The sequence below is a fragment of the Oncorhynchus kisutch genome, linkage group LG11, assembly GCF_002021735.2.
Source record: "Oncorhynchus kisutch isolate 150728-3 linkage group LG11, Okis_V2, whole genome shotgun sequence".
In the NCBI taxonomy this organism is placed as follows: domain Eukaryota; kingdom Metazoa; phylum Chordata; class Actinopteri; order Salmoniformes; family Salmonidae; genus Oncorhynchus; species Oncorhynchus kisutch.
The window spans coordinates 27078270-27103505 of NC_034184.2; the positions used below are offsets into that span (position 1 = coordinate 27078270).

At 42.4% G+C, this 25236-nt stretch overlaps 1 protein-coding gene across 2 annotated transcripts in view; it reads left to right on the plus strand.

The window, feature by feature from the left end:
- Nucleotides 1-25236, plus strand: part of hhat (hedgehog acyltransferase) — a 99116-nt gene that overhangs the window by 1683 nt on the left and 72197 nt on the right. For both annotated transcript variants that reach the window (XM_020495354.2, XM_020495355.2), the window contains exons 3-7: nt 284-351; nt 535-648; nt 776-970; nt 16240-16455; nt 18677-18851. In XM_020495354.2, the coding sequence (XP_020350943.1) occupies nt 284-351; nt 535-648; nt 776-970; nt 16240-16455; nt 18677-18851 (768 nt within the window). The remainder of the gene's footprint in view (nt 1-283; nt 352-534; nt 649-775; nt 971-16239; nt 16456-18676; nt 18852-25236) is intronic.

The following is a 25236-nucleotide window of genomic DNA, read 5'->3' on the forward strand; positions in this document are numbered from 1 at the left end:
TTATTTGAATCTGCTGTGTAGTGCTAGGGCAGAAACATAAATGTTCACCTCTTGGGATCCCCGGACTGAGCTTGAGAAATGCTGGTTGAGGGAGTGGCTGCGTTTCTGGCGTTATGTTTAAATTAAAACCATAGGACACCAAACATCGTTCCCCACAGAGCTTGTCATACTTCATAGTAGAGTTCTTCAAGCCTCCTGGCAAAACTCCGGAATAAAAATTGAATGATTGAAACTGTACAGACAATGTGAGAAGATGTCACTAAAATATGCTCTCTTTTCCTAGAGCATGAAGCAGGATTGGAGAGACAGTTCCAACTGGAGAAAGGCTTTCTAATATGGGGGCATAAAAAGGTGAGTATAATTTATGGCTATTGGGGTCTACAAACATTGTACGACTTCCAAAGGTGCGTAAATTATTATTATTTTTTAAATCCAGAGGCCTGTCATTTAAAAAAAAAAAAGTATTCCTAGGGTGTGTCATATGGCAGGACATTTTCAGACTGGGCCCATGATAAAATGAGTTGTCTGTGACAGGACCCTACAGACTTTGAGTGGAGTTTCTGGAGTCACTGGGCTAGAAAGTCTTTGCTGTGGACTTTGTTGGGCCATGCCGTGGTCTCCAGACTAGCCAGCTTCTTCATTCCTAAGGTATAATATACAAGGAAAACATCAGCTGAAGTGGGACCTTAACATTTTTACCCAAATTTTTTCCCAGACAAATTAGAACCAAAATACTATATCTTTGATGCTTTTTTGCTTTTCAACTTCCCATCAGTTCAGAGTGACAGCTCTGTTGGCCTATGGTCTCCTTGTGGCTTGCTGTGCAGTGGGGATTAAAGGATTGGGCGTGGTCCTTGGCCATCTGGGCCTGTCATTGGCTGTTGCCCAGCTGTGTAACCCTGCCCTGTCCTGGAGCTGTGCCCTGCTGCTACTTTCCACCCTCCACATCCCCCAACTGCAGGAGATACAGGTGAGTCACACCTCTTTTTTCTCAATCTCTTGCATGCTATCCCTTTCTCTCATCCACCCACTGCAAGAGATACACACCTCCCTCCCCCCACACCTGCCTACTGCAGCAGAGTCACACAGACCGAAGCAGTTGTTCCCTAGTTTGATTTTACAGATATGAAGACAAAGACCCCCAAAGTAATATCCAGGCCCTCTGGCATCAAGATTACTTGATGTCTATTGTCACAGGACAGAGAATTTTAAAACCATTAGAAGCCTAAGTATTTTAACCAGGTGTGTCAGTCTGACCATAGCCTGTTGCCATCCCCATTCCCTTGTTGGTATCTGTAAATAGGGAATCACGCTATTGTATATTATGTCATCTTGTTGAATAATGTTCAAATTACATATTGACTCTTGGAGGTGCCAAATGTCCATATCTTTGACATATTTGTGTGAGAGTGTCGTTGTCTTGTGTTTCTGTGTGTGGTTGGCACATTCAAATATTGCTTTTTGTTATTGGGGTGCTCAGCCCCTCACACCACTCCCAGCCCCCTGTTATTGGATACCTGACAGACTGCATTTCTTCATTGATGTTTAAACTGGATCGTTCCACCAATGAAGTGCCTTTTTGAATAGTGTGTCTTGGTGGATTTTTAAAAATTTCACCTAATTTGAACATTCTTATATAAAGAGCACATGTTCACCTGAACTATTTACTTTGACACACTGCTGCTACTTGCTGTTTATTATAAATGCATAGTCACCTTACCCCTACCTACATGTACAAATTACCTCGACTAACCTGTACCTCCGCACATTGACTCGGTACTGGTACCCCCTGTATATAGCCTTGTTATTGTTATTTTATTGATACTTTTTTTTCTTCTTCACAGTAGTTTATTTTTTAAATATTTTCTTAACCAACAACGCAGCTCAAGAAATAGTTAAGGGCTTGTAACTAAGCATTTCACGGTAAGGTACACCTGCTGGTTTCGGTGCATGTGACAAATACAATTTGATTTGAATTGAATAAAAATACAAAAAATCTTCCCATCTCAAGATGTTAGATAAATAAATACTATAAGTGCCAAATAAAGTAACAGGGAAGACGAATTCATCTTAGATCAAACATAAATCCCCTTTTTACAGGAGAAATGGAAAGCTTGTGTGCAACAGGGAGGGGCAAGTGTGTATGTATGTATGTGTATGTATGTATGTATGTGTGTAAATGCATTTAAACTCAGTTTTTCACAATTTCTGACATTTTAATCCAAGTAAAAATTCCCTGTCTTAGGCCAGTTAGTATCACCACTTTATTTTAAGAATGTGAAATGCCAGAATAATTGTAGTGATTTATTTCAACTTTTATTTTTGTCATCACATTCCAAGTGGGTCAGACGTTTACATACACTCAATTACTATTTGGTAGCATTGCCTTTAAATTGTTTAACTTGGGTCAAACGTTTCGGGTAGCTTTCCACAAGCTACCCCAAAAAAAAGTAACTTCCTCTCACTGTCAACTGTGTTTATTTTCAGCAAACTTAAAACATAAGATTCAACAAATGAGACATAAACTGAACAAGTTCCACAGACATGTGACTAACAGAAATTGAATAATGTGTCCCTTAACAAAAGTGGGGTCAAAATCAAAAGTAACAGTCAATATCTGGTGTGGCCACCAGCTGCATTAAGTACTGTAGTGCATCTCCTCCTCATGGACTGCACCAGATTTACCAGTTCTTTCTGTTCGATGTTACCCCACTCTTCCACCAAGGCACCTGCAAATTCCCGGACATTTCTTGGGGGAATGGCCCTAGCCCTCACCCTCCGATCCAACAGGTCCCAGACTTGCTCAATGGGATTGAGATCCGGGCTCTTCGCTGGCCACGGCAGAACACTGACATTCCTGTCTTGCAGGAAATCACGTTGAGATCGAGCAGTATGGCTGGTGACATTGTCATGCTGGAAGGTCATGTCAGGATGAGCCTGCAGGAAGGGTACTATATGAGGGAGGAGGATGTCTTCCCTATAACGCACAGTATTTAGATTGCCTGCAATGAGAAGCTCAGACCTATGATGCTGTGACACACCGCCCCAGACCATGACAGACCCTCCACCTCCAAATCCATCCCGCTCCAGAGTACAGGCCACGGTGTAACGCTCATTCCTTCGATGATAAACGCTAATCCGACCATCACCCCTGGTGAGACAAAACCGTGACTCGTCAGTGAAGAGCACTTTTTGCCAGTCCTGTCTGGTCCAGCGACGGTGGGTTTGTTCCCATAAGCGACGTTGTTGCCAGTGATGTCTGGTGAGGACCTGCCTTACAACAGGCCTACAAGCCCTCAGTCCAGCCTCTCAGCCTATTGCGGACAGTCTGAGTACTGATGGAGGGATTGTGCATTCCTGGTGTAACTTGGGCAGTTGTTGCCATCCTGTACCTGTCCCGCAGGTGTGATGTTCGGATGTACCGATCCTGTGCAGGTGTTGTTACACGTGGTCTGCCACTGCGAGGACGATCAGCTGTCCGTCCTGTCTTCCTGTAGCACTGTCTTAGGCGTCTCACAGTACGGACATTGCAATTTATTGCCCTCGTCACATCTTCAGTCCTCATGCCTCCTTGCAGCATGCCTAATGCACGTTCACCCAGATTAGCAGGTACCCTGGGCATCTTTTGGTGTTTTTCAGAGTCAGTCGAAAGGCCTCTTTTGTGTCCTAAGTTTTCATAACTGTGACCATAATTGCCTACCGTCTGTAAGCTGTTAGTGTCTTAACGACCGTTCCACAGGTGCATGTTCATTAATTGTTTATGGATCATTGAACAAGCATGGGGAACAGTGTTTAAACCCTTTACAATGAAGATCTGTGAAGTTATTTGGATTTTTACGAATTATCTTTGAAAGACAGGGTTCTGAAAAAGGGACGTTTCTTTTTTTGCTGAGTTTGACATTTGAGTACTTTGTCCACCACTGCCTAAAAGTAGTGTACAATATAGGAAATAGGGTGCCATTTGGGACGCAGCCTGTGTTTATCGATTAGCTGAGCCCAGAGCAGAGTAGACACCTGTATCAGCACTTTGTCCCGGTGTCTGTAGACACCTGTATCAGCACTTTGTCCCGGTGTCTGTTATCTGACTATTGGCAGTCCAGACTGACTGATGTTGTCAATTCTGTCCATTATGATCCTCTTCCTCCTCATGCTCCTTATGTCTCCTCCACCTCTTCCTTTTCATCCTCCTCGTTGTCCAGTGCTGAGATGACCTCAGTGATTTGGTGTGTTTAAACATCGAAGAAGTCGTCCAGTGACTTAATTATATATATATTTAAAAAATAAATAAATAAAAACTTTTCCTGTTGAAAAGCGATATACCAAGTATAAATAAAGTAATGTACACACACTTAAGGGTACAAATACATGTTGTAGAAGGACTTTGCTCTTTGCTCTCTCACCCACTGTGCTGTCTCATCTTGCATGTCGACCTGCCACTCACAATTCACACTGTGGGAGAATCGCTTCCTCTCTGTGACGACAGAGATCCACATCTAAAGCCTCTGCATTACCTCTGATGGATCTGTCTAGATTGATGTACTCAAGTGTCTGCTAGTCTCTTTGGGAAAATAATAGTTCAGTAATGTCAGCCATGGGTGTGGTTTGTGTAGTGCTCTTGCACTGTTCAAGGTGCGTCAACATGATTTAACACACAATGAACTATTGTTCAGCTGAAAGCAGACCTTTTTCGTGCATTTTTTGGGGGGAAACTTTTGGCCTTAACCAAGCTGTTACAACACCATAAAGTTTGGACACACTTACTCATTCCAGGGTTTATCTTTAATTTACTGTTTTCTACATTGTAGAATAATAGTGAACACATCAAAACAATGAAATAACACACATGGAATCATGTAGTAGCCAAAAACATGTTAAACAAATCAAAATATATTTTATATTTGAGATTTCTTGCCTTGATGACTGCTTTGCACGCTTTTGGTATTCTCTCAACCAGCTTCATGAGGTAGTCACCTGGGGGCTGGATTCACAGAACCTTATTAAGAAGAAATTACTTTGTAACTGCCATTTTTTTCCCCCTTAACTATAGACTTAAGAAGAAAGTAAAGTAGAGTTGCTTTTCCTCAAAGGGTATTGGACATTTTCTTGCACTATTTCTTACATTTCTTATTAAGCATAAATTGAATAAGAAATTTGATTCTTGAAAAGAAAGTTTTGGAAATGATCTTGATTCCAAGATGGCTAAACCCTTGTATTAAACTCAGGGCAGTGAGAGAAAAAGCTCAAGAAAACAATTGACCATGTTTAATTCACTCAACTTGATCTGAAAGGTTTAGTATTGATGATTTTAAACCCAAGAACATATTTTAGAACCCTAATCTCAGTAAGAAATATGCAAACATGATTGCCATTGCTAGCTATATTGGTTGCCTTGTAACAAACATCTTAAGAAGTGTTGCGTCTTTACTACCATTAAATGAAGACTTTTAGTTTTTATCAAGGATTCTCTGTAATTAGTATTACGCGATTAAACGGATTAATCATGTAACTGCAATTAACTAGGAAGTCAGGGCACCAAGGAAAATATTCAGATTTAAGTTATAAAATATCTGAAAAGTTATATTAGGAAATTATATCTGATCAATTAGTCTTCGAATTAATTATTTACTTTACCTCACGTTAGTCTCATTCCAAACGTCGTAAATTGTTGGTTATCTGCACAAACCCAGTCTTCACTATGAGTCATCCATACATCAATTGTCTTAAATCATTTATTTACTAACTAAGTAATTCACAGAAATGCATAAACAAACAAACAAAGTAAAAATGGTTACAAGAAATGATAAGGGAATGTGCCCTAGTGGGCTGAACCGGCATGGCGGCTTGTAGAAAAGGGAAGTGGGGGTCAACTGAGAAGACAACAGAAAGTTGATAATTATAACAATTGAAATGCTATTCCTTTGCACATGAACCCTCACTCATCGGGGAACAATTGCAATCAATATATATACACTTAAACAACACAATGTAACTCCAAGTCAATCACACTTCTGTGAAATCAAACTGTCCACTTAGGAAGCAACACTGATTGACAATACATTTCACATGCTGTTGTGCAAATGGAATAGACAACAGGTGGAAATTATAGGCAATTAGCAAGACACCCCCAATAAAGGAGTGGTTCTGCAGGTGATAACCACAGACCACTTCTCAGTTCCTATGCTTCCTGGCTGGTGTTTTGGTCACTTTTGAATGCTGGTGGTGCTTTCACTCTAGTGGTAGCATGAGACGGAGTCTACAACCCACACAAGTGGCTCAGGTAGTGCAGCTCATCCAGGTTGGCACATCAATGCGAGATGTGGCAAGAAGGTTTGCTGTGTCTGTCAGCGTAGTGTCCAGAGCATGGAGGCGCTACCAGGAGACAGGCCAGTACATTAGGAGACGTGGAGGAGGCCGTAGGAGGGCAACAACCCAGCAGCAGAACCGCTACCTCCGCCTTTGTGCAAGGAGGAGCAGGGGGAGCACTGCCAGAGCCCTGCAAAATGACCTCCAGCAGGCCACAAATGTGCATGTGTCTGCTCAAACGGTCAGAAACAGACTCCATGAGGGTGGTATGAGGGCCCGACGTCCACAGGTGGGGGTTGTGCTTACAGCCCAACACCGTGCAGGACGTTTGGCATTTGCCAGAGAACACCAAGATTGGCAAATTCGCCACTGGCGCCCTGTGCTCTTCACAGATGAAAGCAGGTTCACACTGAGCACATGTGACAGATGTGACAGAGATCCCTCAGGTGACCATCCGCCACCTCATCAGGAGCATGCCCAGGCGTTGTAGGGAGGTCATACAGGCACGTGGAGGCCACACACACTACTGAGCCTCATTTTGACTTGTTTTAAGGACATTACATCAAAGTTGGATCACCCTGTAGTGTGGTTTTCCACTTTAATTTTGAGTGTGACTCCAAATCCAGACCTCCATGGGTTGATAAATTTGATTTCCATTGATAATTTTTGTGTGATTTTGTTGTCAGCACATTCAACTATGTAAAGAAAAAAAGTATTTAATAAGAATATTTTATTCATTCAGATCTAGGATGTGTTATTTTAGTGTTCCCTTTATTTTTTTGAGGAGTTTATTTACGCTCAGTGTGTCGTCTTGATTGCTGTTGAAAAGTTAGTTTCTGTTGGTGAGTTTCCGTCCTCTCTCTCTCTCTGCCTCTGTCTCTGTCTCATGGTTAGGGTTGGATTGTGACATTCATTCATTTCGTTATAGAATGGGTGTTTCGGCGGTTGTCGTTATTCGCGTTCAATGATACCGAATTCCTAGCTGCAGACTAGTAATTAATATCAAAGACTTGCTCTTATTCTGTCTGTATCGATAGTCTAAGAGTTTAACCACGTGGTATGGTTAAAGGATTCAGCAATGGTCTGTAACCTTTGTCCTCTCGTCATGGAGAAAAACATGGTCTGTTGAGAATTTCTCAAAGTTGGGGTTTTATTCAGGAGTTGCAGAAAAGGGCCTGTGCCAGGATGCCTGACCCTAACTGGGCTCATGGGCGGTCCTCTGATTTAGTTCATCTCAAAAGGGAGAGAAAAAAAATCACAATTTTACAAACGGTATCATCCTCACTCATCTTATACAACAATTAGATGTAAACCTCATATCTGAGGCTATTATATAAACAGTGTTATGGTAATGTGGCCGCACCGTCTCTCATGAGATTTTCAAACTTGTACCAAACGGACCAGTTCATTGCTGGATTCTTCACCGATCTTTTATACCTTCTCCAGAACACAAATGTTGTTCGGACCTCAAGTCCTGTGAGGTGGAAGAAATTCCTTTGTTCTCTATGAAACCTCACTCTCTCTATACTGTGTCCATGAGGAGATAATCTCTTCGAGGAATTTACGACCTCTCTCACCACAGCAGCCTAGTTGTAAGAGGCAGGGAGAGGGGGATGGGGCTTGTTGTACCCAAAGAGGGCAACGTCATGACAGAAGATTAGTAAGAAGATGTTTCAGAAGTTCATAAGAAAATCATTCAATCTTAAGATATTAGTGAGAAATTGCACTTAAGAAGCTTCTTATGAACTTAAAAAAAAGTTTTTGCGTAAGAAGTGTTTTGTGAATCTGGGCCCAGGAATGCATTTCCTACTTAATGCGTTTGAGCCAATCAGTGGTGCTGTGACAAGGTAGGGGTGGTATACGGAAGATGGCCCTATTTGGTAAAAGACCAAGTCCATATTATGGCAAGAACAGCACAAATAAGCAAAAATAAATGACAGTCCTTCATCACTTTAAGACATGAAGGTCACTCAATGTGGAACATTTCAAGAACTTGAAAGTTTCTTCAAGTGCACTTGTAAAAAACATCAAGCGTTATGATGAAACTGGTTCTCATGAGGGCCGCCACAGGAAAGGAAGACCCAGAGTTACGTCCGCTGCAGGGGATAAGTTCATTCGAGTTACCAGCCTCAGATTGCAGCCCAAATAAATGCTGCGCTCCCAAGAAGCTTCACTACAGACCCTGGTTAGATTCCAGGCTGTAGAAATTACCCACAAAACACCAGTCTCAAAATCAACAGTGAAGAGGCGACCCTGGGATGCTGGCCTTTTAGGCAGAGTTGCAAAGAAAAAGCCATCTCAGACTGGTCAATAAAAAGAAAAGATTAAGATGGGCAAAAGAACACACACTGGACAGAGGAACTCTGCCTAGAAGGCATGCATCCCGGAATCGCCTCTTCACTGTTGACATTGAGACTGGTGTTTTGCGGGTACTATTTAATGATCGATAACAATAATAAACCTGGCATTGACAACTTAAATGGAAGGCTACTGATGATGGTAGCTGACTCTCTCTGTCATATCTTTAATCTGAGTCTAGAGGAAGGTGTCCCCTCAGGCCTGGAGGAAAGCCAAAGTCATTCCACTACCCAAGTGTGGTAAAGAGGCCTTTACTGGTTCTAACATCAGACCTATCAGCTTGCTGCCAGCTCTTAGCAAACTGTTGGGAAAAAGGGTTTGACCAAATACAATGCTACTTCTCTGTAAACAAATGAATAACATATGTTCAGCATGCTTATAGGGAAGGGCACTCAACATGCACTGACACAAACAACTGATGATTGGTTGAAATATATTTATAATAAGAAGATTGTGGGAGCTGTACTGTTAGATTTCAATGCAGCCTTGGCTATTATTGACCATAACCTGTTTTTGAGAACTTATGTTTTATGGCTTTTCAACCTCTGCCATATTGTGGATTCAGTGCTATCTATCTAATATAACTCAGAGGGTTTTCTTTAATGAAAGCTTCTCCAATGTCAAACGTGTAGTGTACCGCAGGGCAGTTCTCTAGGCCCTCTTTTTTTCTATTTTGACCAATGACCTGCCACTGGCATTAAACAAAGCCTGTGTGTCCATGTATGCTGAGGATTCAATCACATTTAATGAAGTCACTGAAACCATTAACAAGGAGTTGCAGTCAGTTTTTGAATGGGTGGCCAGTAATAAACTGGTCCGAACATCTCTAAAACTAAGAGCATTGTATTTGGTACATATCATTCACTAAGCTCTAGACTTCAGCGGAATTTGCCGATAAATGGTGTGGCTGTTGAGCAAGGAGGACTGAATGACTTGATGTTACCTTAGATTGTAAACTGTTTTGACAGTATATATATATATATATTCAATGGCTGTAAAGATGGTGAGAGGTCCGTCTGTGTAATAAAGAGATGTTCTGCTTTTTTGACACCACACTCCACAAAGCAAGTCCTGCAGGCTCTAGTTTTGGCTTATCTTGATTATTGTCCAGCCATGTGGTCAATGCTGCTACGAAAACCTAGTTAAGCTGCAGCTGGCCCAGAACAGAGCGGCACGTCTTACTCTTAATTGCAGTCAGAGGGCTGATATAAATACTATGCATTCCAGTCTCTGAGGAGAGACTGACTGCATCACTTCAGGGGTTTTATAAGGAACAGTGTGTGGAAAAATCCAAATAGTTTGCATAGTTAACTTATGCACAGATCTGACACACACACACACACACTTACCCCACCAGACATGCCACCAGGGGTCTTTTCATAGTCCCCAAATCCAGAACAAATTCAAACGTGTACAGCATTATATAGAGTCATTATTGCATGGAACTCCCATTTCATGTTGCTCAAATGAACAGCAAACCTGTTTTCATAAACAGGTGAAGCAAGACCTCACGGCATAACGTCGCTTCCCTATTTGATCTAGATATATTTTGTGTATGTATTGATATGTAGGCTGTTTAAAAAAAAAAGTATTATAGTTATGTTCTTGTCTATTAATCTTCTCTATTATGTCATGTTTCATGTTCTGTGTGGACCACAGGAAGAGTAGCTACGGCTTTCAGATAATATGATAATATGAAATACAAAGAATTGCATATTTGCGCACTGAAAGTGAGCCAAATATTTTGGTTTCATTTTATTAAGACAGCCAGGACCGGACTAACTAAGACATGTGTTTCTGATGTTTGGTATACTCGGTGTATGTCCATTTTAAATGTGAATTGTAAATGTATTTTGTAAATGTAAATTGATCAACTTAAGAAAATATACATTTACATTACATTTTTGACATTTTTATGTTTACTTTTTAATAGTACTCCCATTGACGGACCAAGAAATCTCAAAATTGCTAAGTAGATGCAAAATGGTCATTTCAGCCTGGCCTTAAGAAAGACATCATTATACAGTGGATGATTACTATGTTACATTTTTTTTCTCTTTGTTTCTTTAGAGTATGTGTTGCTTCATCTGTTGTTTCTTCACATGGAGAGAAGGAAACTTGCTCTCCTTTCTCCTAACGCAGTAAACCATGTTACACAGTGATTGCACTATCGCTCTCCCTCCCCCTTAATTACCTTATGATGATCTTAATATGCAATAGATATCAACAACTGCTCTCACTGCAATTCTAATATCCTGATGATCATCATCCACTCCCTCCCTTTATTTCTCTCTCTGCCCCCCCAGCCCCCCCATATGAATCTGAATCCTGGGGGAAACATATGTACAGTTCCTTCAGAAGATCAGAAAGTAATCGTACACCTTGACTTACAGTGCCTTGCGAAAGTATTCGGCCCCCTTGAACTTTGCGACCTTTTGCCACATTTCAGGCTTCAAACAAAGATATAAAACTGTATTTTTTTGTGAAGAATCAACCACAAGTGGGACACAATCATGAAGTGGAACGACATTTATTGGATATTTCAAACTTTTTTAACAAATCAAAAACTGAAAAATTGGACGTGCAAAATTATTCAGCCCCTTTACTTTCAGTGCAGCAAACTCTCTCCAGAAGTTCAGTGAGGATCTCTGAATGATCCAATGTTGACCTAAATGACTAATGATGATAAATACAATCCACCTGTGTGTAATCAAGTCTCCGTATAAATGCACCTGCACTGTGATAGTCTCAGAGGTCCGTTAAAAGCGCAGAGAGCATCATGAAGAACAAGGAACACACCAGGCAGGTCCGAGATACTGTTGTGAAGAAGTTTAAAGCCGGATTTGGATACAAAAAGATTTCACCAATCTGGACATTACGGGAGAATGGCCAGACGCAATCTACTCCTAAGAAAAAGGCAAATGACTGCATGCCTGGAGTTTGCATTCTGTGGTCTGATGAGACAAAAATGGAACTCTTTGGCCTGGCTCCAAAGTGCTGTCTGGAAAAAAAACAGGCACAGCTCATCACCCGTCTAACACCATCTCTACCATGAAGCGTGGTGGCAGCAGCATGCTATCGGGATGCTTTTCAGCGGCAGGGACTGGGTGACTGGTAAGGAAAGAGGGAACAATGAATGAGCCAAATACAGGCAAATCCTTGATTAGAACTTGCTTCGGAGTGCAAACAACCTTATACTGGGGCGAAGATTTACATTCTAACAGGACAATAACCCCAAGCATACAGCCAAAGCAACGCTGGAATGGCTTCAGAACACGAATTTGAAAGTCCTTGAGTGGCCCAGACTTGAATCCCATTTCAAATCTGTGGAAAGACTTGAAGATTCACTCCCGCTCTCCATCTAGAATGGGGGAAAAATGGGGAATGGGGAAAAAAATCCCCAAATCCAGATATGCAAAGCTGACAGACATACCCAAGGACTCAAAGCTTTAATTGCCGCAGAAAGTGCTTCTACAAAGTATTGAGTCTGGTGTGAATACTAATGTTAATGAGAGATTTCTGTCTTTTTCATTTTCAAATGTCTAAAAACATGATTTCACTTTGTCATTATGGGGTATAGTGTGTTTATGGTTGAGGAAAAATCAATTGAATCAATTTTGAATAACACAACAAAATGTAGAATAAGTTGAGGGGTGTGGATACTTTCTGAAGGCATTGTATGGCTATATATTTTGCTCGGCAGATAAAAGAAAAAGCATGCACATGGTTTATTGCATGATGTGTTTCATTATTGGACTGGCATTTTTATTTATTTATTTATTTATTTTACCTTTATTTAACCAGGTAGGCAAGTTGAGAACAAGTTCTCATTTACAATTGCGACCTGGCCAAGATAAAGCAAAGCAGTTCGACAGATACAACGACAGAGTTACACATGGAGTAAAACAAACATTCAGTCAATAATACAGTATAAACAAGTCTATATACAATGTGAGCAAATGAGGTGAGAAGGGAGGTAAAGGCAGAAAAGGCCATGGTGGCAAAGTAAATACAATATAGCAAGTAAAACACTGGAATGGTAGTTTTGCAATGGAAGAATGTGCAAAGTAGAAATAAAAATAATGTGGTGCAAAGGAGCAAAATAAATAAATAAATAAAAATTAAATACAGTTGGGAAAGAGGTAGTTGTTTGGGCTAAATTATAGGTGGGCTATGTACAGGTGCAGTAACCTGTGAGCTGCTCTGACAGTTGGTGCTTAAAGCTAGTGAGGGAGATAAGTGTTTCCAGTTTCAGAGATTTTTGTAGTTCGTTCCAGTCATTGGCAGCAGAGAACTGGAATGAGAGGCGGCCAAAGAAAGAATTGGTTTTGGGGGTGACTAGAGAGATATACCTGCTGGAGCGTGTGCTACAGGTGGGAGATGCTATGGTGACCAGCAAGCTGAGATAAGGGGGGACTTTACCTAGCAGGGTCTTGTAGATGACATGGAGCCAGTGGGTTTGGCGACGAGTATGAAGCGAGGGCCAGCCAACGAGAGCGTACAGGTCGCAATGGTGGGTAGCATATGGGGCTTTGGTGATAAAACGGATTGCACTGTGATAGACTGCATCCAATTTGTTGAGTAGGGTATTGGAGGCTATTTTGTAAATGACATCGCCAAAGTCGAGGATTGGTAGGATGGTCAGTTTTACAAGGGTATGTTTGGCAGCATGTGTGAAGGATGCTTTGTTGCGAAATAGGAAGCCAATTCTAGATTTAACTTTGGATTGGAGATGTTTGATATGGGTCTGGAAGGAGAGTTTACAGTCTAACCAGACACCTAACTATTTGTAGTTGTCCACGTATTCTAAGTCAGAGCCGTCCAGAGTAGTGATGTTGGACAGGCGGGTAGGTGCAGGTAGCGATCGGTTGAAGAGCATGCATTAGTTTTACTTGTATTTAAGAGCAATTGGAGTCCACGGAAGGAGAGTTGTATGGCATTGAAGCTTGCCTGGAGGGTTGTTAACACAGTGTCCAAAGAAGGGCCGGAAGTATACAGAATGGTGTTGTCTGCGTAGAGGTGGATCAGGGACTCACCAGCAGCAAGAGCGACCTCATTGATGTATACAGAGAAGAGAGTCGGTCCAAGAATTGAACCCTGTGGCACCCCCATAGAGACTGCCAGAGGTCCGGACAGCAGACCCTCCGATTTGACACACTGAACTCTATCAGAGAAGTAGTTGGTGAACCAGGCGAGGCAATCATTTGAGAAACCAAGGCTGTCGAGTCTTCCGATGAGGATGTGGTGATTGACAGAGTCGAAAGCCTTGGCCAGATCAATGAATACGGCTGCACAGTAATGTTTCTTATCGATGGCGGTTAAGATATCGTTTAGGACCTTGAGCGTGGCTGAGGTGCACCCATGACCAGCTCTGAAACCAGATTGCATAGCAGAGAAGGTATGGTGAGATTCAAAATGGTCGGTAATCTGTTTGTTGACTTGGCTTTCGAAGACCTTAGAAAGGCACGGTAGGATAGATATAGGTCTGTAGCAGTTTGGGTCAAGAGTGTTCCCCCCCTTTGAAGAGGGGGATGACCGCAGCTGCTTTCCAATCTTTGGGAATCTCAGACGACACGAAAGAGAGGTTGAACAGGCTAGTAATAGGGGTGGCAACAATTTCGGCAGAACATTTTAGAAAGAAAGGGTCCAGATTGTCTAGCCCGGCTGATTTGTAGGGGTCCAGATTTTGCAGCTCTTTCAGAACATCAGCTAAATGGATTTGGGAGAAGGAGAAATGGGGAAGGCTTGGGCGAGTTGCTGTTGGGGGTGCAGTGCTGTTGTCCGGGGTAGGAGTAGCCAGGTGGAACGCATGGCCAGCCGTAGAAAAATGCTTCTTGAAATTCTCAATTATGGTGGATTTATCAGTGGTGACGGTGTTTCCTATCTTCAGTGCAGTGGGCAGCTGGGAGGAGGTGTTCTTATTCTCCATGGACTTTACAGTGTCCCAGAACTTTTTTGAGTTAGTGTTGCAGGAAGCAAATTTCTGCTTGAAAAAGCTAGCCTTGGCTTTTCTAACTGCCTGTGTATAATGGTTTCTAGCTTCCCTGAACAGCTGCATATCACGGGGGCTGTTCGATGCTAATGCAGAACGCCATAGGATGTTTTTGTGTTGGTTAAGGGCAGTCAGGTCTGGGGAGAACCAAGGGCTATATCTGTTCCTGGTTCTAAATTTCTTGAATGGGTCATGTTTATTTAAGATGCTTTAGGAAGGCATTTAAAAAAAATATCCAGGCATCCTCTACTGACGGGATGAGATCAATATCCTTCCAGGATACCCCGGCCAGGTCGATTAGAAAGGCCTGCTCGCAGAAGTGTTTCAGGGAGCGTTTTACAGCATTGTTGATTCATTGTTTGTTTTGTAATACATTTATATTTAGCCTCTTGCCTTCATCACACACAAAGGACCAGATCTGGTAGTGATGTTAGTACAGTAAGAGTGATGAGACTTTCTGCCTCTTCAAATGGAAACCAACCAAATCCATGTGGATGAGTGTTGTCACAGATTCCTAGAGGAACAGCTACTGCGATGTCTCGTTCTTGCTCAAAACATGTGAACTCTCATACCGTAGGCTTAGGCAAAATGCACTAGAAAACTTGGGTCACATTCAGCAGGGTGCAACATTCTGGCACTGAACATTGCAGATAGAATGTCATGAATAGAGTTGACATGATTCCTTATTCTACATGTCAGTCATACACAATATTTGAACAGTTTACGATGTTGTGTTCTGCTGAACACAGCCCTGGGTCATGTTCATTAGGCGGCACCTTCGGAAAACGAAAATGTGTTTCTTATTGAACAAGTTCAGATAGAAACAAAGAGGTAATCTCTTTTGTGGTTTCTGGTATGTTGTCTCCCACAGAGAAGCTGGCACCAGACAGAGGAGGAGTACTAATCAAATTGTATTAGTCACATGTGCCGAATACAACTGGTGTAGACCTTAGTGAAATGCTTACGAGCCCCTAACCAACAATGCAGTTTCAAAAAATACAGATAAGAATAGGAGATACAAGTAATTAAATAGCAGCAGTGAAATAACAATAGCGAGACTATATACAGGGGGGTACTGATAGTCAATGTGCGGGGGCACCGGTTATTTGAGGTAGTATGTACATGTAGGTAGAGTTATTAAAGTGACTATGCATAGATGACAACAGAGAGTAGCAGTGAAAAGAGTGGGTGGGGAGCACTGCAAATAGTCTGAGTAGCCATTTGTCTAGATGTTCAGGAGTCTTATGGCTTGGGGGTAGAAGCTGTTTAGAAGCCTCTTGGATCTAGACATGGTGCTCCGATACCATTTGCCATGTGGTAGCAGAGAAAACAGTCCATGACTAGGGTAGCTGGAGTCTTTGACCATTTTTAGGGCCTTCCCCTGACACCGCCTGGTATAGAGGTCCTGGATGGCAGGAAGCATGGCACCAGTGATGTACTGGGCAATTCGCACTACCCTCTGTAGTGCCTTGCGGTCGGAGGCCGAGCAGTTGCCATACCAGGCAGTGATGCAACCAGTCACTCTTCAGTGTGATGTATTCTGCCGCCACCGCTGCCTCACCAGGCGTGTTGTTCTTCACCCACAGAGAAGCTGGTACCAGACAGAAGAGGAGTACTACCTCTTACTCTTCAGTGTGGCAGTGTGTGGCCTGCGCTTCATCAGCTTCAGCCTGGAGCACTGCTGGCGCCCCCTGGAGGCTGGAGGACTGCAGCAGCAGGTCTATTGGCTGACCGCTTACTCCTTCTACCATCCTTTGTTCTTCAACGGACCCATCCTCACCTTCAAGGACTTCCTCCAACAGGTGAGATATCAACCAATGAGCTTTTAGTGCAGGAGGAACTCAGGCGAAGTCAGCAAATGAGCTGACGGGGCAGGAGGATGTCAGGTGAGATATCAGGCAATGAGCTGTCACCTTCAAGGACTACCTCCAACAGGTGAAATATCAGTCAATCAGCTTCCAGGGAGAAATCAGCCACTCATCTGACATGAAAGGTGCAAATCTTCAAGCAATTTTCCTCACTGGGAACATTCAATTTTCATTTGAGAGCAATTGATGCAAAAGTTTTCCTGGGAGCAAATGGGTAACATAGCAAGATCAAGAGGTATCCCCTTGGTTCCAAACTCCTGCTTCCCAAAATGAAACATCACTCCAAATTCTCATCACAGATTGAAAAAGACAAGTCAGTGTTGCAAGATTTTCTGTGATTTCTCTCTCTCTGGTATAGTTTTAGACTCTGAGTGTGAAGGCTCAGGGATTTCTCAGCGCCTTGGGGTGAGTTTTATAAGAGCTAAATTAAACTCTGGTGGAAAAATGGCTGCAATGATCCATTGCTGTAGGTTGACTGAGGGCAGGAAGGAGGGGGTTTGCACTTTTGGGACATTTCTATTGGTTCCATCTCAACAGGCATGCTCAATGAAGCACAGCTAAAAAAGTACTTGCAAGCATTGAAAATACTATTTGAATCCAGGTCTGCAAAGCACAGCTGAGCAGCTCCTGTTGGGCTATCACAATGCACTCCATGCTTTTTCTGTTTTTCTACTGCAGGAAAAACCCATTCCCTCAAATACTGTGCAGTAGGTGATGCTGCTAGAGATGAGAAAGTAGTGGGTGGTGAATGGCAAGAAAAAAAGATGCTGCTAGTTCGATAGGGAGGAGCGAGATCAGACCTTGGTTCAAATACTATTTTAAATAATTGCATATACCCAATCAGGGCTTGATTGAGTTTATCTGGCACGATGCAACCAATAGAATAGTCGCACACAATGAAAACCCCCGCCCTTCTGTTACTTCAGGGAGGCTAAAGCAACCACACAAAGTATTTTGAAAGATTTCAAATATTATTTGAATCCAGGTCTGAGAGAGATGTCATATTGAATATGTAAAACCCACAAACAGTAGAAGCTAATTAGGCTAAGGTTATTAGGAAATGTGGAGAGTGCTTGTATGGAAAGAATCCCTTCCATTATTTATCATCATGTCCTCACTGGTCCCATCTCCATACAGACTATCAGAGGAGCAGTGGAGGCTGGTGACTTGAAATATTGAGGAGGATGGGAAACACATGGTATAGGCACGGAGACGACAAATCATGTTTAAAAAAAAAAATGAACGACATTATTTTAACTTAAAACATTTTAATATAGACATTTTATTTAAAAATATTATGGGGAATGGGAAGGCTACTTACAACGTGTTGGGAAGGGATCACAGCAGTGATTGAATGAGGGTATGAGGCATGAGTTGAGATGTTCAGAGGCTTGACTTCAGAGCAGGACAGGGGTTGTGGTGTTCAGAGGCTTCAGTGCAGGACAGGCTCATCATGGATGGATGGTGTTGAATAGCTCAACTCTTCTACTGAGGGCAGGACAGGATTTGACTGGGAAAACAAACAAAAAATAACACAGTTGGACAAAAGAGCTAAGAATGTGTTAGTCCAAGCAAGGACTAAAATCACATTGATGTGTAATAATGCAATTGTGATTGACTACATACAGTAATGAGAGAAAATTGACAGGACTTAGAGAGGAAACATTCAATGCGCCAGGAAGGGGGTGTGGAGCCATGAACCTCCTAGGTTTTGCATTGAAGTCCAGAGGAGGATGGAAAATGGCTGCCCTCTGGCTACACCATGATGCTAACCCCAGAGGGTGCTGTTGAAACTACTGTACATCTTTATTGGAAAAAAGGGGGTTTAAATCAGGTATTTGGAAACGTGAATATATTTGCTTTTATTTTTATTAAATTTTTATTCACTGAGTAGGATGGTCCTCCTCTTCCTCTGAGGGGCCTGTATGAATGCTCCTCACAACACTCTACCTGTACTGGATGTTCAATAAACCTTCCATACTGTACGTTCCATTCTATTTGACAAGCACCCCAAAGTCATATAATAAATATAGAAATGATTAAGTTTATAAACTCTTAAGTGTAACGTTTTTCCGTAGTATCCACCACACCAAATACTTGTCTAATTGGTAATAGGGCTGTAAAATAAAGTATTACCTTTGTGTGATTATTGTAGATGCAGGTACCTGTGAAGGATCGTGGTGCTAGGATTACGTTCCTCTCGCTGCTGGCCAACGCTGGCAGGATCTGTGTGTGGTGGCTTATAGCAGAGTACATGATACACCTGATGTACATGCACACTATACAGGCCAACGAAACATATCTGGAGATCCTGCCACCTTGGGCATTGGGTAAGTGTTTCTGTGTGCGTGTGTGCAGTATGTACATGCATGTGTGCTTTTGTGTAGTTCAAAACTGCCATACTCTTTATTTAGCTAAGGAAACTTGAGTTCGATGATAAAGCCATCTGTTCAGTTGCCTGAAAGCAAAACTTTTGGGACCCTCCACTGTATTTCACACGGTAAGCATTTTGCCTGAGAGAAAGCCACACTCTGTAGGTAACAGCAAGCTTGTAAAGTACTGAACCTTTTGTTTTGTCAACAAGGAAATTGGGCGATTTCATGCCAGCATAGCACAAAAATATTTTTGGTGTCTCAGATTGTACTGGCAATCCTCACATATAAACTTACTTGGGAGGAAGAGTGTTTGATTTGTAACACAATTATTATACATTTATCATTATCTGCCAATCTGCTATTTTAGGCCCTTTTTAGACCTATACATGCCCACTGTAAGACCCAATGATTTGTGAACTGTACATGATACAGACACCACCTTCATGTCAGTGTACTATCGCTACATTCTGAAATACAATTTTACACATTAATTTATTAAACAATAAAACTATCAATATAATATTTTAGACCGCTGCACCACTTGGGAGGCCTAAGGCATTGTAATGCTAGAGGCGTCACTCACTACATCACATTTCCACGGTGAGCTTTCTGATACTATTTAAAGTTCTGATACATTTTATGTACCCCACCAACACAGTGAATTGCAAAATGGATTCAAAGGAACTCCCTTTGCTGGTGATTTTTAATATTCAGGTTGTTTAATCGTCACATGTACGTACGGGGTTGCAGCAACTATTGCAGCGTACAGTGAAAATCTTGCTGTATGTGCAATGTGGCCTGTTATTGGGTTTTATATGTATAAAATTGATAATTTCTTCAAAAGTAGCAGAGAACCCACTCTGGAAATGTAATGTGTTTGAAGAGTATATTGTTCAAAACAGTATGTCTAAAAATAATCTAAATCAAAAGGGGTACTTTCGAAACCATGTACGGTTCATGGATCATAAGGTCTTACAGGAGGCATTTTACAGGTCTAAAAAGGGCCTAAAATGGCCACTTTCGTCATGATTTTCTTTTAAAAAAAATTGTTTGTGATACTGTATGTAAAAACCATGATGAACATCATTCCTCCCAATAACGTTTCTACGTAAGAATTACCAGAACAATCGGAGATGCCAAAAATATTTTTGGCCATGCTGGCGTGGAATCGACCCAATACAAGTTCTCAGTCAGCCTAATGGTTTTTGAGATGGAAAGCTAAGTGTAGTAGCAGTTATGAAGTAGAACACAAATTGAGAGGAATAAAGGATGCCTGGGCTGCATAGCCTGCCTTTACCCAATAGTTATCTTAAAGCATACTGGAGAGAAGGCTAATAAGTGTAGTAGTAGTTAGTTCTGAAGTAGGACACAAACTGATAGATAATTTTAAATTCTCTGAATTCTTAATCATGGAGGTAATGAAATTGTTCGGTGACAAACCAACCTGTGCAGTAAGCAATATGGCAGCCATTCTCCACCTGGCCCATCAGAGGGCAAGATGGAGCTACCATCATATTACGAACACGGATCCAATCCTCTCAAATATACACAAGTACCAAGTGGTAGAGGCTGAGGGATTTAGAGAGTTTCTCTCTATGCAGTCTATCTGCTAGTAAACTATTGAACACTACAGTAGCCCTTGGATTAGCTGTTCAGGAGTCTTACGGCTTTGGGGTAGAAGTTGTTAAGAAGCATTTTGGACCTCGGCGTTTGGTACCGCTTGCCATGTGGTAGCAGAAAGAACAGTCTATGACTACGGTGGCTGGAGTCTTTGACAATTTCTAGGGCCTTCCTCTGAACTGCCTAGTATATAGGTCCTGGGTGGCAGGAAGCTTGGCCCCAGTGATGTACTGGGCCGTACGACCTACCCTCTGTAGTATCTTGCGGTAGGAGGCGGAGCAGTTGCCATACCAGACAGTGATGCAACAAGTCAGGACGCTCTCGATGGTGCACCTGTAGAACTTTTTGAGGATCTGAGGACCCATGCCAAATCCTTTCAGTCTCCTGAGGGGGAATAGGTTTTGTCGTGCTTTCTTCACGACTGTCTTGGTGTGTTTGGACCATGATAGTTTGTTGGTGATGTGGACACTAAGGAACTTGAAGCTCTCAACCTGAGGTGTTTAGTCCCAGCGTCTTTAGCTTAGTGATGAGCTTAGAGGGCACTATGGTGTTGAATGCTGAGCTGTAGTCAATGAATAGCATTCTCACATACAGTGCCTTGCGAAAGTATTCGGCCCCCTTGAACTTTGCGACCTTTTGCCACATTTCAGGCTTCAAAAATAAAGATATAAAACTGTATTTTTTTGTGAAGAATCAACAAGTGGGACACAATCATGAAGTGGAACGACATTTATTGGATATTTCAAACTTTTTTAACAAATCAAAAACTGAAAAATTGGGCGTGCAAAATTATTCAGCCCCCTTAAGTTAATACTTTGTAGCGCCACCTTTTGCTGCGATTACAGCTGTAAGTCGCTTGGGGTATGTCTCTATCAGTTTTGCACATCGAGAGACTGACATTTTTTCCCATTCCTCCTTGCAAAACAGCTCGAGCTCAGTGAGGTTGGATGGAGAGCATTTGTGAACAGCAGTTTTCAGTTCTTTCCACAGATTCTCGATTGGATTCAGGTCTGGACTTGGCCATTCTAACACTTGGATATGTTTATTTTTTAACCATTCCATTGTAGATTTTGATTTATGTTTTGGATCATTGTCTTGTTGGAAGACAAATCTCCGTCCCAGTCTCAGGTCTTTTGCAGACTCCATCAGGTTTTCTTCCAGAATGGTCCTGTATTTGGCTCCATCCATCTTCCCATCAATTTGAACCATCTTCCCTGTCCCTGCTGAAGAAAAGCAGGCCCAAACCATGATGCTGCCACCACCATGTTTGACAGTGGGGATAGTGTATTCAGGGTGATGAGCTGTGTTGCTTTTACGCCAAACATAACGTTTTGCATTGTTGCCAAAAAGTTACATTTTGGTTTCATCTGACCAGAGCACCTTCTTCCACATGTTTGGTGTGTCTCCCAGGTGGCTTGTGGCAAACTTTAAAAGACACTTTTTATGGATATCTTTAAGAAATGGCTTTCTTCTTGCCACTCTTCCATAAAGGCCAGATTTGTGCAATATACGACTGATTGTTGTCCTATGGACAGAGTCTCCCACCTCAGCTGTAGATCTCTGCAGTTCATCCAGAGTGATCATGGGCCTCTTAGCTGCATCTCTGATCAGTCTTCTCCTTGTATGAGCTGAAAGTTTAGAGGGACGGCCAGGTCTTGGTAGATTTGTAGTGGTCTGATACTCCTTCCATTTCAATATTATCGCTTGCACAGTGCTCCTTGGGATGTTTAAAGCTTGGGAAATATTTTTGTATCCAAATCCGGCTTTAAACTTCTTCACAACAGTATCTCGGACCTGCCTGGTGTGTTCCTTGTTCTTCATGATGCTCTCTGCGCTTTTAACGGACCTCTGAGACTATCACAGTGCAGGTGCATTTATACGGAGACTTGATTACACACAGGTGGATTGTATTTATCATCATTAGTCATTTAGGTCAACATTGGATCATTCAGAGATCCTCACTGAACTTCTGGAGAGAGTTTGCTGCACTGAAAGTAAAGGGGCTGAATAATTTTGCACGCCCAATTTTTCAGTTTTTGATTTGTTAAAGTTTGAAATATCCAATAAATGTCGTTCCACTTCATGATTGTGTCCCACTTGTGGTTGATTCTTCACAAAAAAATACAGTTTTATATCTTTGTTTGAAGCCTGAAATGTGGCAAAAGGTCGCAAAGTTCAAGGGGGCCGAATACTTTCGCAAGGCACTGTAGGTGTTGCTTTTGTCCAGGTGGGAAAGGGCAGTGTTTAAAAAAATAAAAAATAAAGTATTTAACCAGGTAGGCCAGTTGAGAACAAATTCTCATTTACAACTGCGACCTGGTCAAGATAAAGCAAAGCAGTGTGACAAAAACAACAGAGTTACACATGGGATAAACAAACGTACAGTCAATAACACAATAGAAAAATCTGTATACAGTGTGTGCGAATGAAGTAAGGAGTTAAGGCAATAAATAGGCCAATAGTGGTGAAGTAATTGCAATTTACACTGGAGTAATATATGTGCAAATGAGGATGTGCAAGTAGAAATACCGGTGTGCAGAAAAACAAAAACAAATATGGGGATGAGCTAGGTAGTTGGTTGGATGGGCTATTTACAGATGGGCTGTGTACAGCTGCAGCGATCGGTAAGCTTCTCTGACAGCTGACCCTTAAAGTTAGTGAGGGAGATATAAGTCTACAACTTCAGTGATTTTTGCAATTAGTTCCAGTCATAGGCAGTAGAGAACTGGAAGGAAAGGCGGCCAAAGTGGGTGTTGGCTTTGGGTATGACCAGTGAAATATACCTGCTGGAGCGTGTGCTACGGGTGGGTGTTGCTTTGGTGACCAGTGAGCTGAGATAAGGGGGAGCCTAGCGAAGACTTATAGCTGACCTGGAGCCAGTGTGTTTGGCGACGAATATGTAGCGAATACCAGCCAGCGAGAGCATACTGGTAGCAGTGGTGGGTAGTATATGGGGCTTTGGTGACAAAACGGATGGCACTGTGATAGACCGCATCCAATTTGCTGAGTAGTGTTGGAGGCTATTTTGTAAATGACATCGCCGAAGTCAAGGATCGGAAGGATAGTCAGTTTATGGATATGTTTGGCAGCATGAGTGAAGGAGGCTTTGTTGCGAAATAGGAAGCTGATTCTAGATTTAATTTTGGATTGGAGATGTTTAATATGAGTCTGGAAGGAGAGTTTAGCCAGACACCTAGGTATTTATAGTTGTCCACATATTCTAAGTCAGAACCGTCCAGAGTAGTGATGCTAGTCATGCGGGAGGATGCGTGCAGCGATCGGTTGAAGAGCATGCATTTAGTTTTACGTGCATTTAAGAGCAGTTGGAGGCCATGGAAGGAGTGTTGACTGGCGTTGAAGCTCGTTTGTTAACACAGTGTCCAAAGAAGGGCCAGATGTATACAGAATGGTGTCGTCTGAGTAGAGGTGGATCAAAGAATCACCCGCAGCAAGAGCGACATCATTAATATATACAGAGAAAAGAGTCGGCCCAAGAATTTAACCCTGTGGCACCCCCATAGACTGTCAGAGGTCCAGACAACAGGCCCCCCGATTTGACACACTGAGCTCTATCTGAGAAGTAGTTAGTGAACCAGGCGAGGCAGTCATTAGAGAAACCAAGGCTGTTGAGTCTGCCGATAAGAATGTGGTGATTGACAGAGTCGAAAGCATTGGCCAGGTCGATGAAGACAGTTGTACAGTACTGTCTTTTATCGATGGCGGTTATGATAACGTTTAGGACCTTGAGCGCGGCTTGTGCACCCGTGACCAGTTCGATAGTGGAGAAGGTACGGTGGGATACGAAATGGTCGGTGATCTATTTGTTCACTTGGCTTTCGAAGACTTTAGAAAGGCAGGGCAGGATGGATATAGGTCTGTAACAGTTTGGATCCAGAGTGTTTCCCCCTTTGAAGAGGGGGATGACCACGGCCGCTTTCCAATCTTTAGGAATCTGAGACGATACAAAAGAGAGGTTGAACAGACTCGTAATAGGGGTTGCAACAATGGCGGCAGATAATTGAGTGCAGTAGAGATTGCATCATCTGTGGATCTGTTGGGCAGTATTCAAATTGGAGTGGGTCTAGGGTTTTTGGGTTAATTGTGTTGGTGAGCCATGGCCAGCCTTTCATGGCTACAGACGTGAGTGCTACGAGTCGGTAGTCATTTAGGCAGGTTGCTTTATTGTTCTTGGGCACATGGACATTGGTGGTCTGCGTGCACCATGTTGGAATTACAGACGCAGTCGGGGACATGTCGAAAATGTCAGTGAAGACACAGCGCGTGCTCGGGGTACACGTCCTGGTAATCCGTTTGGTCCTGCGGCCTTGTGAATGTTGACCAGTTTAATGGTCTTACTCACATCGGCTACGGAGAGCGTGATCACTTGGAACAGCTGGTGCTCTCATGCATGTTTCAGTGTTACTTGCCTCGAAGCGAGTATAGAAGTAATTTAGCTTGTCTGTTTGGTTCGTTTCACTGGGCAGCTCGTGGCTGTGCTTCCCTTTTGTAGTCTTAATAGTTTGCAAGCCCTGCCACATCTGACGAGCGCCGGAGCCGGTGCAGTACGATTCAATCTTAGTCCTGTATTGATGCTTTGCCTGTTTGATGGTTCATTGGAGGGCATAGCGGGATTTCTTATAAGCTTCCAGGTTAAAGTCCCACGCCTTGAAAGTGGCAGCTCTAGCCTTTATGGCTTCTGGTTGGGGTATGTACGTACGGT